Source organism: Perissodus microlepis, chromosome 5, assembly GCF_051167445.1.
Source record: "Perissodus microlepis isolate ML-2025 ecotype Zambia chromosome 5, ASM5116744v1, whole genome shotgun sequence".
NCBI lineage: Eukaryota > Metazoa > Chordata > Actinopteri > Cichliformes > Cichlidae > Perissodus > Perissodus microlepis.
Window position 1 is genome coordinate 6,022,523 of NC_140465.1, and position 23,530 is coordinate 6,046,052.

At 39.8% G+C, this 23,530-nt stretch overlaps 3 protein-coding genes across 4 annotated transcripts; 1 reads left to right on the forward strand and 2 right to left on the reverse strand.

Moving 5' to 3' along the window:
• Nucleotides 1-443: 443 nt before the first annotated feature.
• On the forward strand, nucleotides 444-6,746 carry cdk5rap1 (CDK5 regulatory subunit associated protein 1). Its single transcript, XM_084927515.1, has 13 exons — nucleotides 444-1,188; nucleotides 1,275-1,378; nucleotides 1,463-1,497; nucleotides 1,585-1,685; nucleotides 1,758-1,968; nucleotides 2,056-2,176; nucleotides 3,923-4,153; nucleotides 4,245-4,342; nucleotides 4,440-4,495; nucleotides 4,776-4,906; nucleotides 5,005-5,154; nucleotides 5,919-6,059; nucleotides 6,429-6,746. Exons 1-13 carry the CDS (start codon nucleotides 903-905, stop codon nucleotides 6,558-6,560), a joined length of 1,797 nt encoding a protein of 598 aa, XP_084783641.1. The 5' UTR covers nucleotides 444-902; the 3' UTR covers nucleotides 6,561-6,746.
• An 85-nt stretch (nucleotides 6,747-6,831) lies between these two features.
• LOC146386459 (bactericidal permeability-increasing protein-like) lies at nucleotides 6,832-11,914 on the reverse strand. The gene is made up of 15 exons (XM_084927516.1): nucleotides 11,811-11,914; nucleotides 11,604-11,718; nucleotides 11,378-11,509; nucleotides 11,139-11,294; nucleotides 10,984-11,047; nucleotides 10,244-10,304; nucleotides 10,074-10,165; nucleotides 9,796-9,972; nucleotides 9,654-9,713; nucleotides 9,414-9,581; nucleotides 9,263-9,330; nucleotides 9,136-9,178; nucleotides 8,990-9,053; nucleotides 7,785-7,861; nucleotides 6,832-7,637 (listed from the first exon to the last, which is right to left on the reverse strand). The coding sequence occupies exons 1-15, from the start codon at nucleotides 11,911-11,913 to the stop codon at nucleotides 7,599-7,601; spliced, it is 1,419 nt and encodes a 472-aa protein (XP_084783642.1). The 5' UTR covers nucleotide 11,914; the 3' UTR covers nucleotides 6,832-7,598.
• A 4,029-nt stretch (nucleotides 11,915-15,943) lies between these two features.
• LOC146386460 (bactericidal permeability-increasing protein-like) lies at nucleotides 15,944-21,882 on the reverse strand. Of its 2 annotated transcripts, none has more exons than XM_084927518.1 (16): nucleotides 21,755-21,882; nucleotides 20,649-20,759; nucleotides 20,442-20,556; nucleotides 20,210-20,341; nucleotides 19,970-20,125; nucleotides 19,793-19,856; nucleotides 19,396-19,456; nucleotides 19,226-19,317; nucleotides 18,948-19,124; nucleotides 18,806-18,865; nucleotides 18,562-18,729; nucleotides 18,411-18,478; nucleotides 18,284-18,326; nucleotides 18,146-18,209; nucleotides 16,780-16,856; nucleotides 15,944-16,631 (listed from the first exon to the last, which is right to left on the reverse strand). In XM_084927518.1, exons 2-16 carry the CDS (start codon nucleotides 20,749-20,751, stop codon nucleotides 16,593-16,595), a joined length of 1,419 nt encoding a protein of 472 aa, XP_084783644.1. In that variant the 5' UTR covers nucleotides 20,752-20,759; nucleotides 21,755-21,882; the 3' UTR covers nucleotides 15,944-16,592. The 2 variants fall into 2 exon arrangements, with proteins under 2 accessions (XP_084783644.1, XP_084783645.1); XM_084927519.1 differs by lacking the exon at nucleotides 21,755-21,882 and adding an exon at nucleotides 21,634-21,700.
• Between the last annotated feature and the right edge of the window lie 1,648 nt (nucleotides 21,883-23,530).

Sequence of the window (23,530 nt, forward strand, 5' to 3'; positions counted from 1 at the left end):
AAAATTTTTCATTTTATCTTTACACTGTGCACCTTTGATCCAGGAGGGCAATATTTCGTCCTACTGTATACTTGAGTGTATATTGTTATGTTGACAATAAAACGCTACTTGACTTGAATTAAACTTGTGCATGAATGAATGAGGAAACGCTCGATAGCTCAATCGATTCACGTAAATAATAAAACAAGCAAACAAATAAACAAACACAAATCATTAACTTTTTATTTCATTCGCCGCACAAATCTCGATCTCAACTGAGTTTTGAACAATAACCTACCGACATAAATCCGTGTCTCACCATCAGTAACCCAATTATGTAAATGTTAATTTTCCCTTTGAAGCGTTGTCGCACATACGGAACCATAGTTTAGAATAAGGAGATTATGACGGCGGACCGTGAAGATGGACGTACAGTGACATTTTTGTCTAACGGACATTACGGACTTCTCGAGGATTTTCAGTCTGACATTTAATTACCTTTTACGACACAGTAACATCTTATTAACACACCGGATAAGCACCTGAATTGACTTAAAAACAAAACAAAACAATTTACCTCTTTTCGAGCTTCCTCTATGTTTGAAACAAACTTACTAGTATGTAGCAACACTTCACAAGAGTGAAACGTTTTTCCGGGTTTCATTAGCGTCAGGTGCTTGAAACAGGGAGTGACTCCTCTTGATACTAAGACATCTTTGGCTACACATGATATCTGTACCTGAATGACAATCCACTCGAGGTAGTTAGCACTCGTGCTGTATCTTACTGAGTAAAAAGGGACTTTTGACACTATGTTAGTTTTTAGGTTGCGGCAAAAGTAGCTAACTAAAATACATAGTCGCTCATTTCCAGATACACCCGATAGGGAATTACGAAGCCTTTGCTCTTGTGGTTAGCTAAGCATGGAGTACCTCAAGACTTTAAAACCCATATTTACAGTAACCCAACACTGGTCACCTCTCAGCCGCATCCAGGCTAGATACTGTTCTAAACTGGCTAGCGCTGTTGACACTGTGAGAGAAAAGAAGAAGACTGTAGACAAGTTCAAGAGTCGGCTATCATCTGGTCCAAGTTTTCAGGATTTCGTTAAAGGGCTTCCAGCTAACAGGAGCCGTGCTGCAGATGAAGAACCCTCAGGAAATCATGACTATCTCTCTGAAGGCTTGTTGATGGGAAACTCAAGGAAAGGTCGGTGAAACCTATTTGTTTACTTAGCTTTGAATGCTTGTGGTGATGCTAAAGGGGTTCTTCAGCTTATTGGCTTATTGTTGCAGTTTATTTTGAAACCTATGGATGTCAAATGAATGTGAATGACACAGAGATAGCCTGGTCCATATTGCAGAAGAAGGGCTATCAGCGCACAGCTCATCTAAGCGAGGTACAGCTGACTTCTGGTTTTATTTTATGAATCTAGCAGAAGTAATTTTAATGCAGTTTGTTTAAGATGTGCGTGTACTTGCAGGCAGATGTTGTTCTTCTGGTAACGTGCTCTGTAAGGTAGGAGCAAAGATCAAACTCATGAAAAGTTTTGAAATCTAGTGCTAGGTGATGGCAGTTTTGCAACCTAATCTCTTTTCTTAACAGAGAAAAGGCTGAGCAAACAGTATGGAATAGACTGCAACAACTAACAGCTATGAAGAGGAAACGATTAAAGACCCACACACCAATGAAAATTGGAATTTTAGGTGAGTAAGCTCTCATGCACTCAGATGATGGAGGTCACATTAAGGGTACGTTCATGGGTGTGTTTGTCTCAGGCTGCATGGCGGAGAGGCTGAAGATGGAACTTCTGGAGCGAGAGAAGCTCGTAGATGTCCTCGCCGGTCCAGATGCATACCGGGACCTTCCGCGTCTCTTGGCTGTATCTGATGGAGGTCAGCAGGCGTGCAATGTGCTGCTCTCTTTAGAGGAGACCTATGCTGACGTCATGCCCGTCCACCACGCGCCTCGGGGGCACAGTGCTTTTGTGTATGTTGTTTATCAAATGGTTATCCGCCTTTTCCTGTAACAACGCATCTTCACACTGAATCTGCTGATGGTTTTGTGTACCGGCAGGTCCATCATGCGAGGCTGTGACAACATGTGCAGTTACTGCATTGTTCCCTTCACTCGAGGGAGAGAGAGGAGTCGACCCGTCCGCTCTATCCTGGAGGAAGTTCGTATGCTCTCTGATCAGGTAAGCTGTAACTTCAACATTAAGGTTGGTTGGAAAAACTCCTGCATTTGTAACCACGCAAAAACAGAATAGGAAAAAAACAAAAAAGAAAGTGACTTTGTGTTTGTGTTTTATGATAAATGCAAAATCTATACAACAATAATTTAACATGACTTATGAAACAAACTCAATTCAGTTTTACTTATATAGCACCAAATCACGAGAAGAGTTGCCTCCAAGCACTTTATGTGGTAAGCAAAAGCCCAGACAATAAAACAACACCCCATGAGCACACACTTGGCAACAGTGGGAAGGAAAAACTCCCTTTTAAACAAGAAGAAACCTCCAGCAGAACCAGGAAGGGACAGCTATCTGCTGTAACTGGTTGCGGTCGAGGGGAGACAAGACTGAAAACATATGCCATGTTCTTTTCAATAAAGGTTGAAACTATTGATTAAGACCATAATCTCATCATGAAAGTGTTTATTGAGGTCATGCAATAAGGAAGTCGATGAAATTCTGTACAACCAGTCATTTTTTGGTAATAACCCATAAATCATAGACCTCCTGCTATTATAAAAAAAGTTTGTAGCTTCTAAGTCTGAAAAATGAAGTTTATGAAAAAGTACATGAAACCTTTAATTCTTATTATGGCCAGCAGGGGGCAACAATGCCTCTTATCGTTAAAAAGATGTATGCATCTATAAGCAGGGGTGCACATAAGTGGTCCGCAGGTGCGCTTGCGCTGTCAAAATAAAAGACGCGCACCAGCTAAGAAGTTGCAATATGTGACATATTCTGCACCACATCTCTGTGCGTTCATCATTTGTTTGAAGCCAGCTCACCTCCTGCAACCACTTTTCTGAGAATACGTGCTTCTTTTGCGGTTCGGACTCCTTCTGACATTTCTGTGGAGGTGGAGGAACACCAAAGTAATTGCTTAAAGGAGCTTGCTTCTTCGACATCTTTAAGAGTTCTAAACAAATATCTGTCCTCCTCCAGAAAATCTTCTGTACGCAAACGCGCGTTGCAACTTCTTATCTGGTGCGTGTCTTTTATTTTGACAGCGCAAGCGCACCTGCGGGCCACTTATGTGCAGCCCTGTCTATAAGTCAACTCACCTGATCTGTCACCTCAGCAATTGCGTTACTTGTCAGTTTGAGGTCTCAGTTGTTACTTTCAAGTTCATTTAATACAGTATGATGTTCATTCTGTAATTTAAACTGTCCGGTAAAGTAAAAAAGGAGCTAAAGCTGGGTATGCTGTACCATCTCATTAACAAATCGTTGGGCTGTGAGCTTGGAGCATCCCTCTGTTTCTCAGTCAGATCCACCCCTAACTGGTCTGGTATGGATAAAAGAAGCTAATGTGATGACAGTGAAAACCCTAACATTACAGAGACATTATCCCTCTTTTCTACACAGTAAATGCAATCTCCCTCTTGCTCTGAACATAGACTGTTGTATTGAAGGAATCCAAAGCTTGAATATGATTGGTCAGAGAGCTTTCAGTGCCCAGATATCATCCACCTTGTTTATAGATTCTCCAAATTCATATGTAGATTTGTGTTTATAGAGTTTGCACTCTATAGGCAGTAGGCGAGTGCTTTTAATAATTATGTCTGGTTCTCTGGTGTTGATTTTGATCCTTTTCTTCTGAATTATTCATATGCCTGACACTGCTGCAAATTTGTCGTCCTTTGAGTTCAGCTCTCTAAAATGAACACTTGAGTGTGTCTGACGAGTGTGTGTTGGGTGCTTCTGTCAGGGTGTGAAGGAGGTGACGCTGCTGGGTCAGAATGTGAACAGCTACAGGGACACGTCAGACGAGCAGTTCTGTGGTTCAGATGCGACCAAGCTCAGCCGTGGCTTTAAGACCGTCTACCAGACAAAGCGGGGGGGTCTGCGCTTCTCTGACCTGCTCAACCAAGTGTCACGCATCGATCCCGACGTGAGGATCAGATTCACATCACCTCACCCCAAGGATTTTCCTGATGAGGTATTTGCTTTATTATGCTTTTCTTCCTTTGGATATTATTCACTTGGTTCAGTGAGCCCTGCTCACCTGGTCTGTGTGTCAATCTTTACAGGTTTTGCATCTGATTGCGGAGCGAGGGAACATTTGTAAGCAGATCCACCTCCCAGCCCAGAGTGGAAGCAGCCGGGTCCTTAAAGCAATGCGTCGCGGGTAAGAGATTAGTTCACTAGCATATGACTTTGTGAAATTAAACTTAAACGCCACTAATTGTCCTCATAACATGTTGTTTTCCTCCTAATATGTACAGCTACACCAGAGAGGCCTACCTCGATCTTGTGAGGAACATAAAGCAGATCATCCCAGGTACTAAAATCAGGTTTCTCCTTCAATTTGTCACCTGTTTTTAGGTACGATTATTACATTTAAACATTCATTTTACTACCTGAGTATCTTTCACTTGTATGTAGAACGAATGTAAAGAGATCTTGGTATTGTCCATTCATTTTTAACAAAACTTTCTCCTTTTTCCAGGAGAATCCTGAATCTATCTGTAAAATTACAAAATACACTAAGAAATAAGGAAAATCACCTTCTGTCCTCTTTAACCACAGTCTGTTTTACATAATTTCTGTTCGTGTGTCAGACGTGAGTCTCAGCAGTGACTTCATCTCAGGCTTCTGTGGTGAAACTGAGGACGACCACCAGCAGACTTTGTCTCTAATCAGAGAGGTGGGCTACAATGTGGGATTCCTTTTTGCTTACAGTATGAGAAAGGTGAGTTCTTCTTACTCTAGAACCCACTTACTTTCTTTTCACCCGTCCTTTAAATGATATGTGATGTAATTGTTTTTCCATGTCTGCCACACATTCAGAAGACGCATGCCTTCCACCGGCTCCAAGATGACGTCCCAGTGGAGGTGAAGCAGCGAAGGCTGGAGGAGTGCATCACTGTGTTCAGAGAAGAAGCTGAAAGGGTCAACGCTGCTCTCATTGGCAGTACACAGCTTGTCCTGGTGGAGGGAGTGAGTAATACACACAGAGTTTCCCAGTGTGTTATCAAAATTGTTTTTAAATACATTTTGACCTTCAAATGGCATGATTGCAGGTGGTAGAGCAGTGAACAGTAACTACGTCAGCCACACCCTTGAACCACAGGCCGTATGTAAAGGATGGTGTAGCTGTTGTGATGTCACCCATTGGTTTTGGACATTTTGAGCTATATGAGTAAAAGACAAACACAAATGTGCACAATTACTGCACAAACTGAAGCACACCTTGTACCTGCTAACTTCCATTAAAGAGGCACCAACAGCACATCGTCGAGAGGTGCAGTTCATTGAGTTGTATTAGCCCCCCTAACTTCAAGCCTTGCCAGTGTCCAAATGTATGTCTGTAAACGATGCATGACAGACCCGACCACATATTTGCACTTGTCGCTACACCTCTTTATTGCCGCTGTCGATTTACATACTCGGCTGCAGCTTTTCAGCTGAAGCCTACACACAACAACAACAACAACAACAGGACATAGTTCATGTTTTAAGCCGGCGAGACCACGTCCCACCACAATGACATAGTAAAACAAAGTAACAGACTGTAGTCATGCTTTTCAGTGCTGTTTAGTTAGATATTTTGACATGGAGGTTTGTGGTGATTTACTTGCTGAGGAACTAAGTTTTTTGGCACTTCATTGTGGGCTTAAGGCCTGGATGTTGCTTCTTGACTGGAACTTAAATTGCTTTGAGTAGAAAGAAACTGAATTGGCTGCTTTTGATTTTTTTTTCAGGAAAGTAAAAGATCTGCTGAGGACCTGTGTGGAAGAACTGATGGCAACATGAAAGTGATTTTCCCCAAAGAGGATGTTCATGTTCAGCCTACAGCATTCAGCACTGTACCCATCAGTGCTGGAGACTATGTGCTGGTGAAGGTAGGATATAATTGATATAGACGGATGTAACTTTAAAGAATATCTGTTGTCTTCTAAAAGAACACGATTTATATGAGCAACATGTTTGGCATATTGAATGAACGTTAGGCCACTACATGAAATAGTCAAAGCCAAGTTTTAAGGGATCCTTTAGTGAATATATCATGTGTTTATGATGTTCATCATGTCAGCGGTTTAATGTTTCTGCTGTAAGAATTGGTTGATCCAACTTTAAATGCTGGGTACACTGTCACCAGTCAGGAAAGTGACTGGGAAAGTGTTTCAGGAATATTGATTATCTTGAATGTATAAATACGGTTCCTGTATTGAGTCTTTTATTCTCTGGCATCTTCTTTTGTCTTGTTTTAGATCTTGTCTGCCAACTCCCAGAGCCTGAGAGGTCGAGCTCTCAGTCTCAGCTCCCTGAGAGCCGGAGAAGTGCACTGTAGGACTCCACCTGAGGACCAGCGTGATGAACATGTAGCTCACACTCAACCGTGACTTAAACATGTCACTGATTGATGGACACGGATGATACCACATCGAACAGACTGCTACATTTCCTTCATCACTTGTTTGACGTTTTTGACAAATGGAGGATGCTTTCAGGTGGACTGTTGCAACAAGCTGTGAAAGTTTCACTTGTAAACAAACTATGGAAGTTTATTAAAAGCTGTTTGAACGATGCCTGACGGTGTTCTGTGTGATACATAAAGTGGCATTTTTTTAAGATCATTGAATCATAAGGAGACTCATTGTCTTTTATGTGACTTTGTCATTTATTAAGCACTCTAAATTGCCAATGTCTGAACATGCTGTAAGGTAACTTACAAAAAGCAAACAGGGAAGCAAGCGTTAGCTAATATTAGCCGGACGACACCCTAAGGTAAATTCTACAGTCCAATTCTAATCCCAACTAAGGTAAATTCCAAGCTGACTTATATGTCAAAATGTAGTCTTGAGAGAAAAAGGTTAACTCAGACTGCAGGGCTGAAGCAGTAGCTTAGCTTTCTTTTGCCAAAAATACTTATTGTTACAAATGAATCATGTCATATTTGTGCAGCTAGCTTGGTTACAGCTAGCTTGGTTACAGCTAGCCTGGCAACTGTATCCTGGTTGCTAAGATTAATGTCATGTAGCTTCACCCATAAAACCATGTGGAAGCAGTTTATATGTATATTCTTTTAATCTCTACCAACCACAGAGGGATGCATGCAGTTGCAAAAAGACTAGCAGTCCTAAAGTGGTCTATAGACTGGAGCTCAGAAGACATTTTGCTGATGAGTGTGCTGATGATGTCCTTGGCAACTCATTTCACTCATATTAAAAAAGTCCATACGCACTAAATATAGAAATGGTTAACTTCAGAGGAGAACCAATACATAGAAAACACAATATTCTGACTGCTGTCAGAAGTAATACTTATTTAGCTTTTTCTTGGGAATTTCTGCCAGATTATCGTACTCTGACTGTAATTGTGTCTTCATGGAAGGATGCCAGAATGCAGAAAAGAATCCTGGGAGTTTTCAGGAGTGCAGTTCAGCTGAACTGAACATCTGTCCCAATCAGGATGTAGTCCTAGAAGGAACAGTTCACAGCTTTGAGTTAAAAAATCTCTCTTAGAAATGTCAAGATTTCTAATTCGATCTCATGTCATAAAAAAAAACACTAAGCTTACAAACATGCTTAAACAAACTTATCAAACATATTATCAGTATCTCTGACCTTCAGCACATCAAGCTGGGTGTTCGTAAGCTTCATCTTTCCAATTGTGGGCAGTGGGTATCCCTTAGCAAGTTGGACTGCATAATGAGATTCATAATTTTAGATCACAATTTCACAAACGTGGCAAAATGTCATAATGATATTATAGATGTATTACATAGCATACTGACATCAATAAAATTAAAATACAATTTAAGAGAAAACAGTGGAATGTGTTAAAGTAAGGTCTCTGATGAACTTCATTCATTTAAACTGTTAGAAAATAGTCTCCCACAGTGCAAATTAAAAACAGCAGACTCATTAGAAGTGGTAAAGAGATGCACAAGGAGATGAGCCTGAAGGTGATTCAAAGGTATATATCTTTGGAACATTTTATGATTTCCCCAATAAGAAAATGGGGTAGAATCTTAAAATAAATGGTAAAATATTCAGAAGACCAGTACAAGCTCTATTCACTAGCTGGGCCCACGTGCCCATTTTAGGTTTGACAGCGTTTTAGTAGATGAAGGTGAATGGCTTGGACATGAATTGAGCTGCGGTTTGGGGAAGGCCTCGAAGGGGGCTGGTGGCGGGCCTGGCAGATCCCCATGCACTAAACAGAAGTGAAGAAGTTAAAGAATTGAAAAGTGGAGGGAGGGTGAGGCACGTAAATGAGAACGAACAGCTGTTAGAACTGGGGGAACTATATAGATGAGAACCGGGAGGAGCATATTTGGAGGCGTGGTCCCACTCCCGAAATTCCCGATATTTTATCTCCAGTAAAAGCAGGTGTGAAGGTAGGTGAGTCAGTTCCTGTACTGTGGTGGAAGTATTCTGGATTCTTGTAAATTACTTGAATAACTTTATCTTTTATGTTTTAAATTCTTAACAACACCTGAGAGGTAAATAATGAACTTCTTCAGATTTCATAAACTTATTGACTTTATAAAATATGAGCTGATAGCGTAAATGAAATCAACAGAAAGAAAGAAAAGGAATGAGAATAGTCTCCATATAAGCAAGAGCTGGGGGTCTGTTTTACACAATACAATATTAATAATTATCCAGACATGTGTAGTTAAAAATGATAATCCTGCTGGTCCCTCGTGTTGTTTGCCTAATATTCCCTGGAACTTTGGAGCTGCTGTGAAAATGCAAATGGAAATCCTTTTTGGAGATTTTGGTGAAAAAAAACTCTTTAAATTTCAAAGTGAGGATGAACTCACCATTAACTGTGGGTATCACCACCAATTTGAAGACCCCTTGTAAGATGCTATTGAGGGCGCTGACCTGTAGGTTAGATGTAGGGTTAGTTTGAGTTGCTGATGGTTCAGACTGTCAGACTGTTATTGTATAAAAACGCACTTCTTACCTGAAAGTCTCCCACATTACTTTTGTCCAGGGTCAGATCCATTCTGTGCAAATTAGACTAAATTAGAACGTGATGTTCATCTTAACAAAGACCTCTCGGTCCTATTTTTCTTTGCCAGTTAACTCACTTGTTGAGGGTGACAGCTGCAGCCAATTTCATTTCACTGACAAACATACGGGCACTCACGCTGGCCTCCTGTCAAGGCAATGATGGTTCATTTCAGATGTTTTTCTAAAACCACAAAGACAATTTAAAATCATATCAGCTGGGTAACTTACCAAGTTCAGGACAAAAAGAGGCAACAGAGTAGAGTTGGGCTGGACGGCAAAGGCCGTCACTGTGGTGGTGGCCTGGACTGTTGCGTTGTTGGGCTCAAAGGTCAGTGTGGGGATTTTCTCCATCTTCACCAGCAGCTTCATCAACAGACCTGGGAACTGCTTAGCAATCTAGAAAAAAAGAATTTCATGTGAAAAACTGCCAAGAATGCGTCACATAAAATGACTGGGATGTGTTGTCACCTGTGGGATAATGACTCCAAACGTTTTGGTGTTGAGTCGGATTGGAGAGCTTTTTGGTATCTGGCACGACAAAGTGAGAAAGTTTGGAGATCAGTTTGATGTCCTGAAAAGAAGGTATGAGACTCAGGAGGCAGCAGTTTACCATGTCGTCAGTGATGGACAGGCTGAGGACTCCAGCATTGTTGTAGACGAAGGCTGCAGAGTTGACAGTAAAGGCAGACATGCCGATGTACAACATGTTGTTGTTCTGGGGTGGCAGGTTAAAGGCCGCTGGTGAGAACGGAGGCTCCTGATGCTTCCCGATGTTGTAAAATTCCCCCTGAGAAAGAAGACCCAGAAAACAATGCTCCAGATTTTAAAAAAATAATAAAATGATATCTTTAGATTCCTGTAAAAATGTAGTGTTGCATAATTCTTTACCTTCAAGCTCAGATCTATCGAGGACTTTAAAACAGTCGGTGACGATACCATGGAATATTCAATCTCTGCATACTTGTCCACCTTGGCTAAAACTGCATAGAGACAGAAGCTCACTCATATGTTCATCACCAGTGAAACAGCTGATTGACTAACAAAACAGGATACTTTACCATTGAGAGTTTTCAGCTGAGGGTTTAAATCAGATACTACAGTGGTGGCCCGAGGGCAGATCTGCAAAAAGGAAGGAAGAAATCTGGTATTAGACTTTGATTTGTATCGGAGAAAGTCATCATTAAAGGCTCACAAAGACATTTCAAAATTAAACATTTGGTGAACAAAAGAGCAGATGTTAAATAATCACTTAATCACTTCTCTTAATGGATATCCATGAGCAACATGGATATCCATTAAGCGAAGCTCACAGTTCTCCATGTAGCAGCTTAAAATAACCTAATGAAAAAACATACACAAGTTTTTCTGAGAACAAACAAAATCCTTCTAACTGGAAAAGCAAAGAGATGATGATGTGTTTGTTTAATGATAAACTTAATGCTGCTGCAGCTGAACTTTTCATTCCACATACAGCTTGTTTCATGATTTCCATTAGGCTACATTATTAGTGTAGTTTGGTTTGTGTTTGTTGCCTCCCTTCCTCCCTGCTTCTGGCTTTCAGTGCATATCTAAGGCTCTTAAGGTTTCCAAATTTTGGAGGTAAATCAAAGTATCTTGAAACACTGCGGGCTAAGCCCAACCCAGAAATCTTTACTTCTTTATTTTCATCATTATCCGGTTACTTCAGAGTAACTAATGATGGAAGATAATGTGAGACACTGTGAACTAGCAGACACCTTACCTAGCAGGTAAAGTGTGTAAGCTGGATTTCTGCTGCATGTAGCAGATTTGCCCTCACCTGTTTCTGAATAGCATTGCGCAGAGCCTTATCAATAAACCTTGTGAAGAGATTGTACAGCCAGCTATCAAAAAACAAAACCAGCAGGAATTAGAAGAATTCTGCAGATGAAGTAAAATAGTAAAACCCTTCTCCCTCACAGCTGGGTTTCTCACCTCGCTCCACCATGAAACTTGACCTTTGCACTTCCAACAGCGGCTGAGCAGCTGTCACTGCTGACCGCTGGTCGGCCTGTCTCATCACTCTTGATGGAGATGGTTGTAGCGATACTGAGACCATTCACATCCAATTCAAAAGACCCGCTGTGCTTTCTGGTAAAAGAGAAAAAATATCAGATATTATATTTTTAAGCAGATAAATTACTTCTCTAAAGAAGAGATGTTACCTCACTCACATTATTCGCAGGTACTTGACCCTCCAGTTTCCATTCAGACTGATGAAGGCATCACCTATAGACATTCTGACTCCAGTCCCTGGCACCAGGTCCACTGAAGACTTTGGTATTCCCACCTTCAATACACGTATACTGGAAGAATTCGTGTTTTGTTTGTTTAAGCGGCAACAGGACAAAATACTTTGTAACAGAATTTAGAGACATGTTGAACAAACTGGAGCCTTACTTTGACAAATTGTACTGGACTTTTCCAATCGGAGACACCCTCTTTTCCCCTGAAAAGTCTGGAACTTGGATAGAATTGAGTTTCTGCTGCATGGCAGCCATGCCCAGTTGCCTGCCTAACAAAATGTAAAGAAAAATAATTTACTGAGCAAACACTGGAGAAATCAGTCTTTTTTGAGCAAGAGGACAGCTTTTACACAAACCTTACCATATTCAATGCCTTTTTCTGTCAACCTGACCTTTACTCCAGGATTGATGCTTAAGGTTGTGGGGATGAGAGCCCCCAGAACCAGCCAACAGCACAGGAACATCTTCAGAGCTGAGCCATGAAGAATAAGAAGACCAAGGAATATTTATACAAGCACAAAAGCAGAAGAAGCTAAGCTTCTGCTTACGAAATCTATGGGGAAAAATTGGAGAGCAATAAAATCCAGCTTCTTCTTTTAGTGACAGTTTACAAGAACATGTACCAATTCAACAGTACTGACATACAGAGCTTAGTGGAGAAGCAATGCAAAGCAGTTTATTTCACCACTTCCTTGGGTTGCTTAGAGTGAAAGCCTATGAAAGAGCTAACGGCCATTGCTCCACATGAGACTGCATAAGATTGAATGACAAATTACATAATGATGAAGTTTAGTTATACAATGACAACACAGTTATCACACACTTAGTTCATGTGTCTCAACATTTAATTTTGTTAACAAATAAACCACAACAGAAAACTACTAACAATTTGTTATCAAAGTGCTCCATTCCAAACAACTTTTAATGAGCTATACAAAAAACCTCTAACATTAAGTCTTAGAAAAAGTTAAAGACATCTAGCTGTTAAATCGAGAGCACCCTTAATTTAGAGTCACACTGAACATCAAAAGTTTTCCTGGTGCTATAGACACCTGAAAATGTTTGTAGGTGTATTTGGCGACAGGTACAGGTGCGACTGTGAACCTGAATGAAACGGTTGCCCATCTTCTAGGAAAGGTGCCCAAACACCATTGCTCTCTCCTAATCCATCCTATTTTTTTTTCTACTTTTGCTTTTTGCTAGTGTCATTGTTACTGCAAGACACAGTGCAAGAGTGTGACAGAGATACCAGGAGATATGCTCTTAAACAAGGAGAGCAGGACTAGTGACGGCTGCTTTGTGCAATGAGGAACAGAACAAACGCTGTCAGTCGTGCAGTGGGACTTGTGCTTGCAGCCCAGCACCATGTATCCATTGGAATTCCCCAGAGAATACCAGAACTGGCTGCTTTGCTCTGACATCCTGATTTCATCACACATCGGAGGCTCACACAATTTCTGTTAACAGGGAAAGACTGTCTGGCAAAACAGTGACGAGAAATTTGCAAAGAGCGTGTCAGTGGTGGGAGCCGTTACTCCTGTACTAGCCCCCCTTGTGTTGTGTTCTGGTCACATTTGACCAATTTAAAAGTTTTATGTCTGAAAAGTGTTGTTAATTTGATCAGACAGACTTAAGATTCTGTGACTTTCTCCACAAAGAGGATGTCAACGCACAACCTAAATTTGATTAATTTGCATAACATTTTGTGTATTTTATTGAGCATTTTTAAACTCTTGGTGTTCCTGGTCAAAAATAATCCAGTTAATAGAAATGATTCGTTGTTTTCTAAGCCATGCTCACAGAGCACTGTCTGGCAGCACCGTGGCAGGTCGATATAGAGTGAGGCTCTTGATTACACATTTGATCACCACACTGGTGAGGAGAAAGAGAAGCCAGGAAACTGACACTGAAGATGGATTAGAGGGGGAAGTGTCAGAAGTTGAATATAATCCAGACCAAGAAATGACTAATGAGGACAAATCCACTGATGTAGATAATGGCTATGCTGATGCTGATGTCACATTCAAGTCAAAGACTTGGACTTATCCCCACCTGAGAATCAAGGTGGGCTTTTAGCTGAACATGTCACAAGGTGACCACAGGACCGAGAAATATACCGTATCCTGGACTGATCAAATACCCAAATAAAATATTGCCGGTCACTTTTGACTGTGAACACAACAGGTGTTATTTTATGCTTAAAGAGGTTAGGTTAAGTAATAACTTTAAATGATTCCATCAATTTTCCTCTATTTATCTGGGTTCTGAACCATACTGAACAACTATCGTGTGCAGGTATTTTAAAACCGCTAACATCACCTCAGTCTGCATTTGCTTAGCTAGCAAACCCACTCTCCTCTCAACATCATGAGAGGGAAGAGTTGGTTTAATACTTATAGTTAGCTGACACATCTGATAAGTATATGCACCATAACTGGTCATAGAGATTTAGGGCCAAGTTGGGATAAAGACAGTGTGGTACAGTAAGCAGCCTAATGGTACAGTCTGGTTTACTTTTCTTACAGATTCATGATGGAACTTTAGTCCTCCTTTGAAATGAGTTATAGTTGGTTTCACAACAACAATTTCAGAATGCTGCCTCATCCACAGTGCTTAGCTGATTGATCTTGTAGGGTTCCTTTTTGTTCCTTCACCTGATTCAAATTGTGAATACTTTCCTTCCCTGAATTTTTCCATGGTTGTTTGTTATTTGAAAAAAGATAAAACTGTTGAATGAGTTGAAATGTTCCACACTGTGCCTCTGTGATTGTTCCAGAATCCAGAATGACCTCTCCATGTAAAGACCATTTCCCCCCTGCATCTTTGTGGATTTGAAAGTTAACTGGTCTTCACGTTGCAGTGCAGAGTGATTGCCCTACACTCTTTGATCCTGTTCAAAAGCAGAATCCAAAAGCGGATTGTTTGCAGAATGGTTCCTGACTTCAACCTTTACTTCTTTCTGATATTTTTATATTTGAAAAAACTCAAATATATTTTGATATTTTTAGTGTCAGAAAATTTATTTAAATTTTTGTTATATTTAAACCTGTCATGCATGAATTATGACAACCTCAATCAAGATTTTTTTCTTAAGTATTTTTATTCATCTTTAGGCATGAAAAAAAGACAAAAAAATTTAAAGCATACTTTTCAAAGAGTTTTTTACATGTCCACTTAGGTGGACAACGTGTTTTAATTTATGAAATTGACAAACGAGTGCACATCAGTGTCTAATGTAGTGGTTTATGTGCAAGTATACCATCAACACTGATACAAATACAAAAAAACAGTCTTTGAATAGCTGTCCACTGTATAGTGACCACAATGAGTGAAAGGGTTAAAATGCTATTGATTGTATTTTAATGCTGCAAGCCTTTAATCTCACTTCACTTTATTATGTGACTATTTTAAGAATAATATAAAATATGCATTTCTGTTATTATTACTTTTCTATAATTTTACCAATTTAGGGGAAATAATGACAAAAGATACATGACTATTATAAAACAGACTGTGAAATTACTGCAAATTGCTGTAAATATACCTACCAACTGACAGTCTATTAATACTTTCTGATGTTACACAGCCATAACAACACAAAATTACACAACATAGAAGTTAATTAACAAGCAAATCTATGTAAAATTACAAAAACATCTGCAAATAAATCATCTTGATTTACAGGTGCAATTTTTCACGTTATTGTACATTCGACATGTTAATTCATGTCTTTTTTGTAATTCAATGATATTTCATGTATTTAAAAATAACAGGAAATTTCTGAAAAAAAATATATAAAAAAATTCTGGTAAATTACAGATTTTGTTTACAGTGTAGAATGCCTGTTGAAACATGTCTGGTAAAACACGATGCACAGTAATATGTGTGTTAGTGCAGTTTGAAACCTGCTAATGCGCTCTAATGTAATAGCAAATTTCTCCAAGAGAAGGACAGAAAGCTTCCTGCCTCTGTGAACTACATAATAAACATGTATTTGTTTTGAGTTTTTATATTTTTATATATAATTATTATAATTATTATAATTATTATAAACTGTTTGGTGCTGAATATGTAAATATATTTGATTCATTATGTGACTCTGACTCATTATCGATTACTTAGATTAAATATGTCAGAAAGGGAGGTAAGGCTTGCTAACACAGTGGTATAAAAACTATTGTAGATCAGTGAATTTATTAACTGCTAATTAGTGAAAAACTGAGGTTTGTCTCTGTCTTTCTGTCCATATTCACACATCTGAGTTTCCCATTGTGACAGTTTTTAAAGTTGTGGATAGAAGTGGGGGGCTGGCCTTATGCCATGTGTATTGTGGCTGTGAAAGTTATTCATATGAGTTTATTTATTTGGCGTGAGAGGTGGAGATGTTATTAGAATGGATGCGTGCTTTAGCTCAAACCTAAACCCCCCAAACTTGACTCTTTTTTAAAACACTAACTTTCTATGATCAGTATTTAGAGATGAACCACACACACCTCAATAACACTCTTATTTTAATGAAACAGAGCAGAAATAAAGTGACCTCAGTAATCTGCATACAGGAAGTTACTTTTTTTTTTTTTTTATCACAGATTTTATTGAATTTGTAACAATAAAAGTGAAATGCCTGTCCAAATGTTGCTTTAACAGGACTATGTGAGTGTGTTAGATTATTTTGTAACTGTTACAATGTTCGTAACCCTTCTGAAGCTATGGCCATCATGTAGAGACTTCCAGGTTACTTCACTCACTCAGGATCTTCCTAAACAAAATGGACCACTGAATCATACCCTTGACATCAGTACAAACTTTCCTGATGAGTTTATGGGCTCAGCCACTGGTTTCAGGTCATAATGAAGAAAAGATTAGGTCGGTATCAACTGTTTATATACCTATCACAAAAGTTGACAAAATCAATGCATAGAAAATATATAATATATATTTTAAAAATCAAATGATGTCCAAACAGTCATCAGACAGAAGTAATACTCATTCTCATTTGTTTTTGTTTTTTTGTTTGTTTGTTTTTTGTTTTGGGGGTTTTAGTGGAATTTCTGCCAGATTATCGTACTCTGACTGTAATTGTGTCTTCATGGAAGGACGCCAGAATGCAGAAAAGACTCCTGGGAGTTTTTGGGAGTGCAGTTCAGCTGAACTGAACATCTGTCCCAATCAGGATGTAGTCCTAGAAGGAACAGTTCACAGCTTTGAGTTAAAAAATCTCTCTTAGAAATGTCAAGATTTCTAATTAGATCTCATGTCATAAACAAAAAGCACTAAGCTCACAAACATGCTTAAACAAACTTATTAAACATATTATTAGTATCTCTGACCTTCAGCACATCAAGCTGGGTGTTCATAAGCTTCATCTTTCCAATTGTGGGCAGTGGGTATCCCTTAGCAAGTTGGGCTGTAAAGTAAGATTCATAATTTTAGATCAACTTTCACAGTCTTATAAGTAGCCTATTGTTAATAGGAAGTACTTGTATTACAGAGTTCATGTTTTGGAATCTGTGGATCTACTGCCATCTACTGAAATACAAAATTAAAATACACTTTAGGAGGAAAATCAGTGAGTTTACAAATCCAATCCAGTCATGGAGATGTTCAAGTTACAATCACACATTTCTGCAACTCCACCTAGAAGTAAAAACTTGACCAGATTTAAATTAGGCTTAATCTTTCTTCCAAGGTTTTCTCATAGGGAGTTGCATGTCTCTTTCACTGCATCAGAACAGGGACGGTGACTCTACAATTTCACTTGGAGGAAGAAGAATCAGTTGCAGGAATCCAGAGTAAGGTGATTGCTGAGGAAAGTTTGTGATTCGAGCACAAAAACCTTTGTGGCTGTTTGATGAGGTGAGAGTGGGCGAACTGTGGAATGTGCTAAAGTAAGTTCACTGGTGAATTTCATTCATTGTGAAATGAGTGTGGTAGTCCCTAAATGGCAGCGACATGTTGGCTCATTGGGAAGACTGCACTATCCAACTTCCCTGCTTACTCATCCCAAACAATCTCCAAGCTACCCAGCGCCTCCCGTCTCTCTGTCGCACAGAGACAGAGAAAGAATAGAAGAATACGAGAAGCACAGATAAGCAACGTGGCCACAGCATCTTGCTGATGAACATCATTTACAGCAGCACTAAACCACAGAAGAAGGACCTGTTCTTAATAAACAAACACACGTCTCTGCTACGTTGTGCCTACCAGTACCCACACAGTGGATATACATCGGCAGTACGTTGCTGGAGGGCTGTTTTACTCAATGCACTGGTAATAACTATCCAATGTTTTCAACTACATACCCTGGCAGAGCTATTGGGTCTGCACAGCAGCTTTTTATGGTCTGTTCTACTGTTGTCCCAAACTGGCTCGACATGAAGATGTGGATTTTGCTAGTTGGATAGGCCCAAGAGATTTTTCAAGTAAAAAGTAATGACAACGATTTGCAGGAGACATCATTAACTGTGAAGTCAGGAGTGGTTATTCCACGTTACAGTCATTGCCCAGTGTCAGTATTAAACTCGAGTATTTAAACATTCGTCTGCAAAGCTCATTGTATGCTCTGTGTAGGTCCTTCAAGTTGTTTGTATAATATTCCCCAGGACTTTGGAAGCGTTGAGAAAATACAAATGGAAATCCTTTTTGGAAATTTTGGTGAAAAATCCTCTTTAGAGTTCAAAGTGAGGATGAACTCACCATTAACAGCGGGTATCACCACCAATTTGAGGACCCCTTGAAAGACATTTTCCAGTGGTCCCACCTGTAGGTTAGATGTAGGGTTAGTTTGAGTTGCTGATGGTTCAGACTGTTATTGTATAAAAACGCACTTCTTACCTGAAAGTCTCCCACATAACTTTTGTCCAGGGTCAGATCCATTCTGTGCAAATTAGACTAAATTAGAACGTGATGTTCATCTTAACAAAGACCTCTCGGTCCTATTTTTCTTTGCCAGTTAACTCACTTGTTGAGGGTGACAGCTGCAGCCAATTTCATTTCACTGACAAACATACGGGCACTCACGCTGGCCTCCTGTCAAGGCAATGGTGGTTCATTTCAGATGGTTTTCTAAAACCACAAAGACAATTTAAAATCATATCAGCTGGGTAACTTACCAAGTTCAGGACAAAAAGAGGCGACAGAGTAGAGTTGGGCTGGACGGCAAAGGCCGTCACTGTGGTGGTGGCCTGGACTGTTGCGTTGTTGGGGTCAAAGGTCAGTGTGGGAGTTTTCACTGTCTTCACCAGCAGCTTCATCATCAGACCTGGGAACTGCTTAGCAATCTGGCAAAAAAAGAAGAAATTCAGATGACAAGCTACCAAACATTTATACTTTAAATATACCAAATTGTGTTGTCACCTGTGGGATAATGACTCCAAACGTTTTGGTGTTGAGTCGGATTGGAGAGCTTTTTGGTATCTGGCACGACAAAGTGAGAAAGTTTGGAGATCAGTTTGATGTCCTGAAAAGAAGGTATGAGACTCAGGAGGCAGCAGTTTACCATGTCGTCAGTGATGGACAGGCTGAGGACTCCAGCATTGTTGTAGACGAAGGCTGCAGAGTTGACAGTAAAGGCAGACATGCCGATGTACAACATGTTGTTGTTCTGGGGTGGCAGATAAAAGGCCGCTGGTGAGAACGGAGGCTCCTGATGCTTCCCGATGTTGTAAAATTCCCCCTGAGAAAGAAGACCCAGAAAACAATGCTCCAGATTTTAAAAAAATAATAAAATGATATCTTTAGATTCCTGTAAAAATGTAGTGTTGCATAATTCTTTACCTTCAAGCTCAGATCTATCGAGGACTTTAAAACAGTCGGTGACGATACCATGGAATATTCAATCTCTGCATACTTGTCCACCTTGGCTAAGACTGCATAGAGACAGAAGCTCACTCATATGTTCATCACCAGTGAAACAGCTGATTGACTAACTAAACAGGATACTTTACCATTGAGAGTTTTCAGCTGAGGGTTTAAATCAGATACTGCATCAGCCACCAGGGGGCAGATCTGCAACAGCAAGTAGTGAAAAGAAGAACCTTATTTTCAGGAAGAAATCTGGAGACAGTGATTTGTATCGAAGAAAGTCATCATTAAAGGCTCACAGCGGCATTTCAAAATTAAACCTTTGGTGAATGTTTCAAACAAAAGAGCAGTTGTGGAAAAATGTATTAATCAATGTACATGAGCAACAGTGAAGCTTGGCACATCTGTAGATGTACCTTTTATGTTATCTATTCATTTTACTTCAGAGTAAAAGATAATGTGAGACACTGTGCACTAGCAGACACTTCTGGTCAGTTGCATGAGCTGGATTTCTGCTGCATGTAGCTGATTTGCTCTCACCTGTTTCTGGAGTGCGTTGCGCAGAGCCTTATCAATAAATGTTGTGAAGAGATTGTACAGCCAGCTAACAAAAGACAAACAAAAACAATAACAGCAGGATTTAGAGAAATTCTGCCATTTGTCAAGAAAATGAAGTAAAATAGTAAAACCCTTCTCCCTCACAGCTGGGTTTCTCACCTCGCTCCACCATGAAACTTGACCTTTGCACTTCCAACAGTGGCTGAGCAGCTGTCACTGCTGACCGCTGGTCGGCCTGTCTCGTCACTCTTGATGGAGATGGTTGTAGCGATACTGAGACCATTCACATCCAAATCAAAAGACCCGCTGTCCTTTCTAGTAAAATAAAAAGGATATCAGATATTATATTTTTAAGCAACCAAATTATCTTCTCTATATAAGAAATGTTACATCACTCACATTATTCGCAGGTACTTGACCCTCCAGTTTCCATTCAGACTGATGAAGGCATCACCTATAGACAGTGTGACTCCAGTCCCTGGCACCAGATCCACTGAAGACTTTGGTAAGCCCACATTAACTATGTGCATACTGGAGGAATGAATGTGTTTTTGTTAAAGAAGGAAAAGGACAAAATAACAGTTTGCTACAGAATCTAAACACATGTAAAAGAAAAAATCTGGTGGCTTACTTTGACAAACTATACTGAACCTTTCCAATCGGAGACACCTTCTCTGTCCCAGAAAAGTCTGGAATTTTGATTGATCCGAGTTTCTGCTGGATGACAGCCATGCCCAGTTGCCTGCCTAAGAAAAACCAAAGAAAAAAGAATCTGATGAACAAATCCTGGAGAAATCAGTGCTTTTCTAAAAATGAAGCATTTTTACACAAACCTTACCATATTCAATGCCCTTTTCTGTCAGCCTGACCTTTACTCCAGGATTGGTGCTTAAGGTTGTGGGGATGAGAGCCACCAGACCCAACCAACAGCACAGGAACATCTCAGCAGCTGGAAAAGAAGGACAAGAACATCAGCAAAATTCCTGTTTATGCAAGAGCAACAGAAGACAGAGCAGTATTGTGAAGAAAGATTGGAAAGAAAGAAATTAAAGAAGATGTACAAATACAACATTACTGAAATACTATGCAGTGGAGGAGAAGTATAAAGCGGTTTATTTCATGCTTCATTGAAAGAGCTAACAGTCATTGCTTCACATGAAACCACATGTCCCCTGAGAGGTCAGCAGGGTGAGCTTGAGCTATATCAAACTAGGCTGATTGTCAGGGCATAAAGATGGTCCACCATCTTTACCAACACTGCGTGTTTCAAGCTAGATGTGCATACAGCTTTAAACCAGAGCAGCTACATGCTTTTTGTCTACAGCGTGTCATTCTCCCCACTACACCAAAATAAAGCTGACCGTTTCTAACTCATACTTCACTCTTGCTGCTGACTTTGCTTGAACTTTAGTACACTGCATGTGTGGATGGCAGATCTGGACTCTGTGCAAGTCTAAAATATGATAATGTAAGGTGTGTCTGTCTGAAGAATGTGGGTTGTTTTTGTTGTTTTATTGAAGATCATTTGGTTTTTACAGCCCACACTAGAAACCAAAACCTTTCTTTATACCCAGTGAAAAAAAAGCATCCTCAATGTTGTCCGTTTGGCTCAAGTATGTTTCATGTTTCATCTGAATGCAGATCTCAGTGTTTTAAACACTCAGAGATGATGCACTCAATACAAACCGCATCTGTCTTAACCTGAGTTGCAACACTAGTTTGCTCAACTGATAACAAGTCTTTACAAGTCAAACCTTATAACAACAACCAAAGCACACTGAGAGACTAAATATAACTTATTTTGCAGTAGAGGAGCCACGTACCCTTTCAGATTTTACCCTTTGAGAGATCTGTGTTAACTGCCTGCACCATCTGTGTTGAGATTAAGCATTACAACTCAGAAAACATTGCTGCCATATACATTTAACCCACACTCACTCTTACCTGAAGCAACAGTTCGTCCGGAAGACGTAGCTTGTCCTTTCTCAGACGATGTGTCAGCGTAGCCAAAGAGTCAGACTGAAAGAGGAAGAGAATCACATGCGCTCTAATTCACTTACTTAATCAGGAACTGAGCTTCTCAAAGAAACTCACCCAGCAACAATAAGCAAACATGCCGTTTGCAATGTCCCTTTATTGAATTTCATTCCACTCCCTTATCATTTCATCACAAAGGGCTAACAGTGTAGAAGTTAAAGATTATCAGAGATTTTAAAGACAGACTAAGTCAACTACTGTAAAGCTTGGTATTGTTTGAAGAACTTTATGTCCTTGAAAGTTTGTCCTCTTGTTTTGCAGGTATGTCTGTGTTTTAGTTCCTTGCATGAATTTACAGTAAGTACTACACAAGAACCAGGCACAACTCAACTTCCCACTTCCTCATCTCAGTTTTTCAAAGAATTATTGAATGTGTTCAGCTGCCAGGCCGGCTTTTTAAAGAGACAAAGGCTGCTTTCCACTCCATCCTTGTGGACTCAGTATCAGTTATCAGTCCCTTGAGTGAATTTCAAGCATTCAAATGGACTCAAAGATGAACTTGGTGGATTTTGGTCTCTTTATTAAAGTCAGTGGGATCTCACACAACACAATTTTGGCTATAACTAAAGTATTAATGTGCTTATTGTGACTGCCATAACCTTTTAACTCTCCATGCTATCAAAAAATACTCTTCAAATTGCTGCTCTGAGTAGATAACCACATGTGTTTTTACTGTACTTTTACTGTAAATGCACATTTCGACTTTCTAAAAAAATAAAAATATAAAACAGAAGAAGAGACCAGGAAATGGTTCCTCAGTGAAAATCCAGTGTGACAACCACACAACCAAAAACCAAACATATTGTTTGGTCATGATGTGCATCAATATTTTCTTTGTGATTTAAAAACCACTGAAATTGCTTCCTGCTTTTTGAATTGCTGTTTATGTTTAAAATACAAAGTCATCACACAGCAGCTGGTCAGTAACTGCAGTTATTGTCTGAAAACAGGAAGCCTTTCACTGAAAACTGACACAATTGTGTAAAACCTTTACAGTGGGAAGAAAACACTCTGCTTGCTGCTGATTGGTGGAGGTACAAAAAAGCAAGGTGGCATCCAGTCAGACCTGTTTTGGTCCACACAAACCAGCGGCTAGTATTAGACACGATGATTCGTACGCTATTCAGTGTTTACTGCTGTTTTATGGCGCATCAAAGCAATGTGGACATTGCTTACAATCTGAACAGTACTGAACTTTTACACAGTGAGAAATCTGAGGCAGCATGAAGAGGTAAAAAATAGCAGCGGGCCATGTGGTTAAAGTCTGAGAGAATCTAATTATTGTGCTGACAGGAGAAAAAGCATGTTGGGTGGATTATTAGTTTACAGCATTCCTCCTACAGCGCCTACAACTGCAACACACGAAGTAAAGAGGTGGTAGGAAATACAGTCACATGAAGAGCTTGTGACACACATTCTGAAGGAATTGTTGTCATTTTTCTTAAAGTTGACCACCTACAGCTGGATAGCAGACAGCTGCCCCTCCCTGAGCCTGGTTCTGCCAGAGGTTTCTTCCTGTCAAAAGGGAGTTTTTCCTTCCCACTGTCACCAAAGCGCTTGCTCATAGGGGGTCATATGATTTTGGGGTTTTTCTCTGTATGCACTATTATAAGTTCTAGCTTACAATATAAAGCGCCTAGAAGTGACTGTGATTTGTGATTTGGCACTGTATATATAAAACTG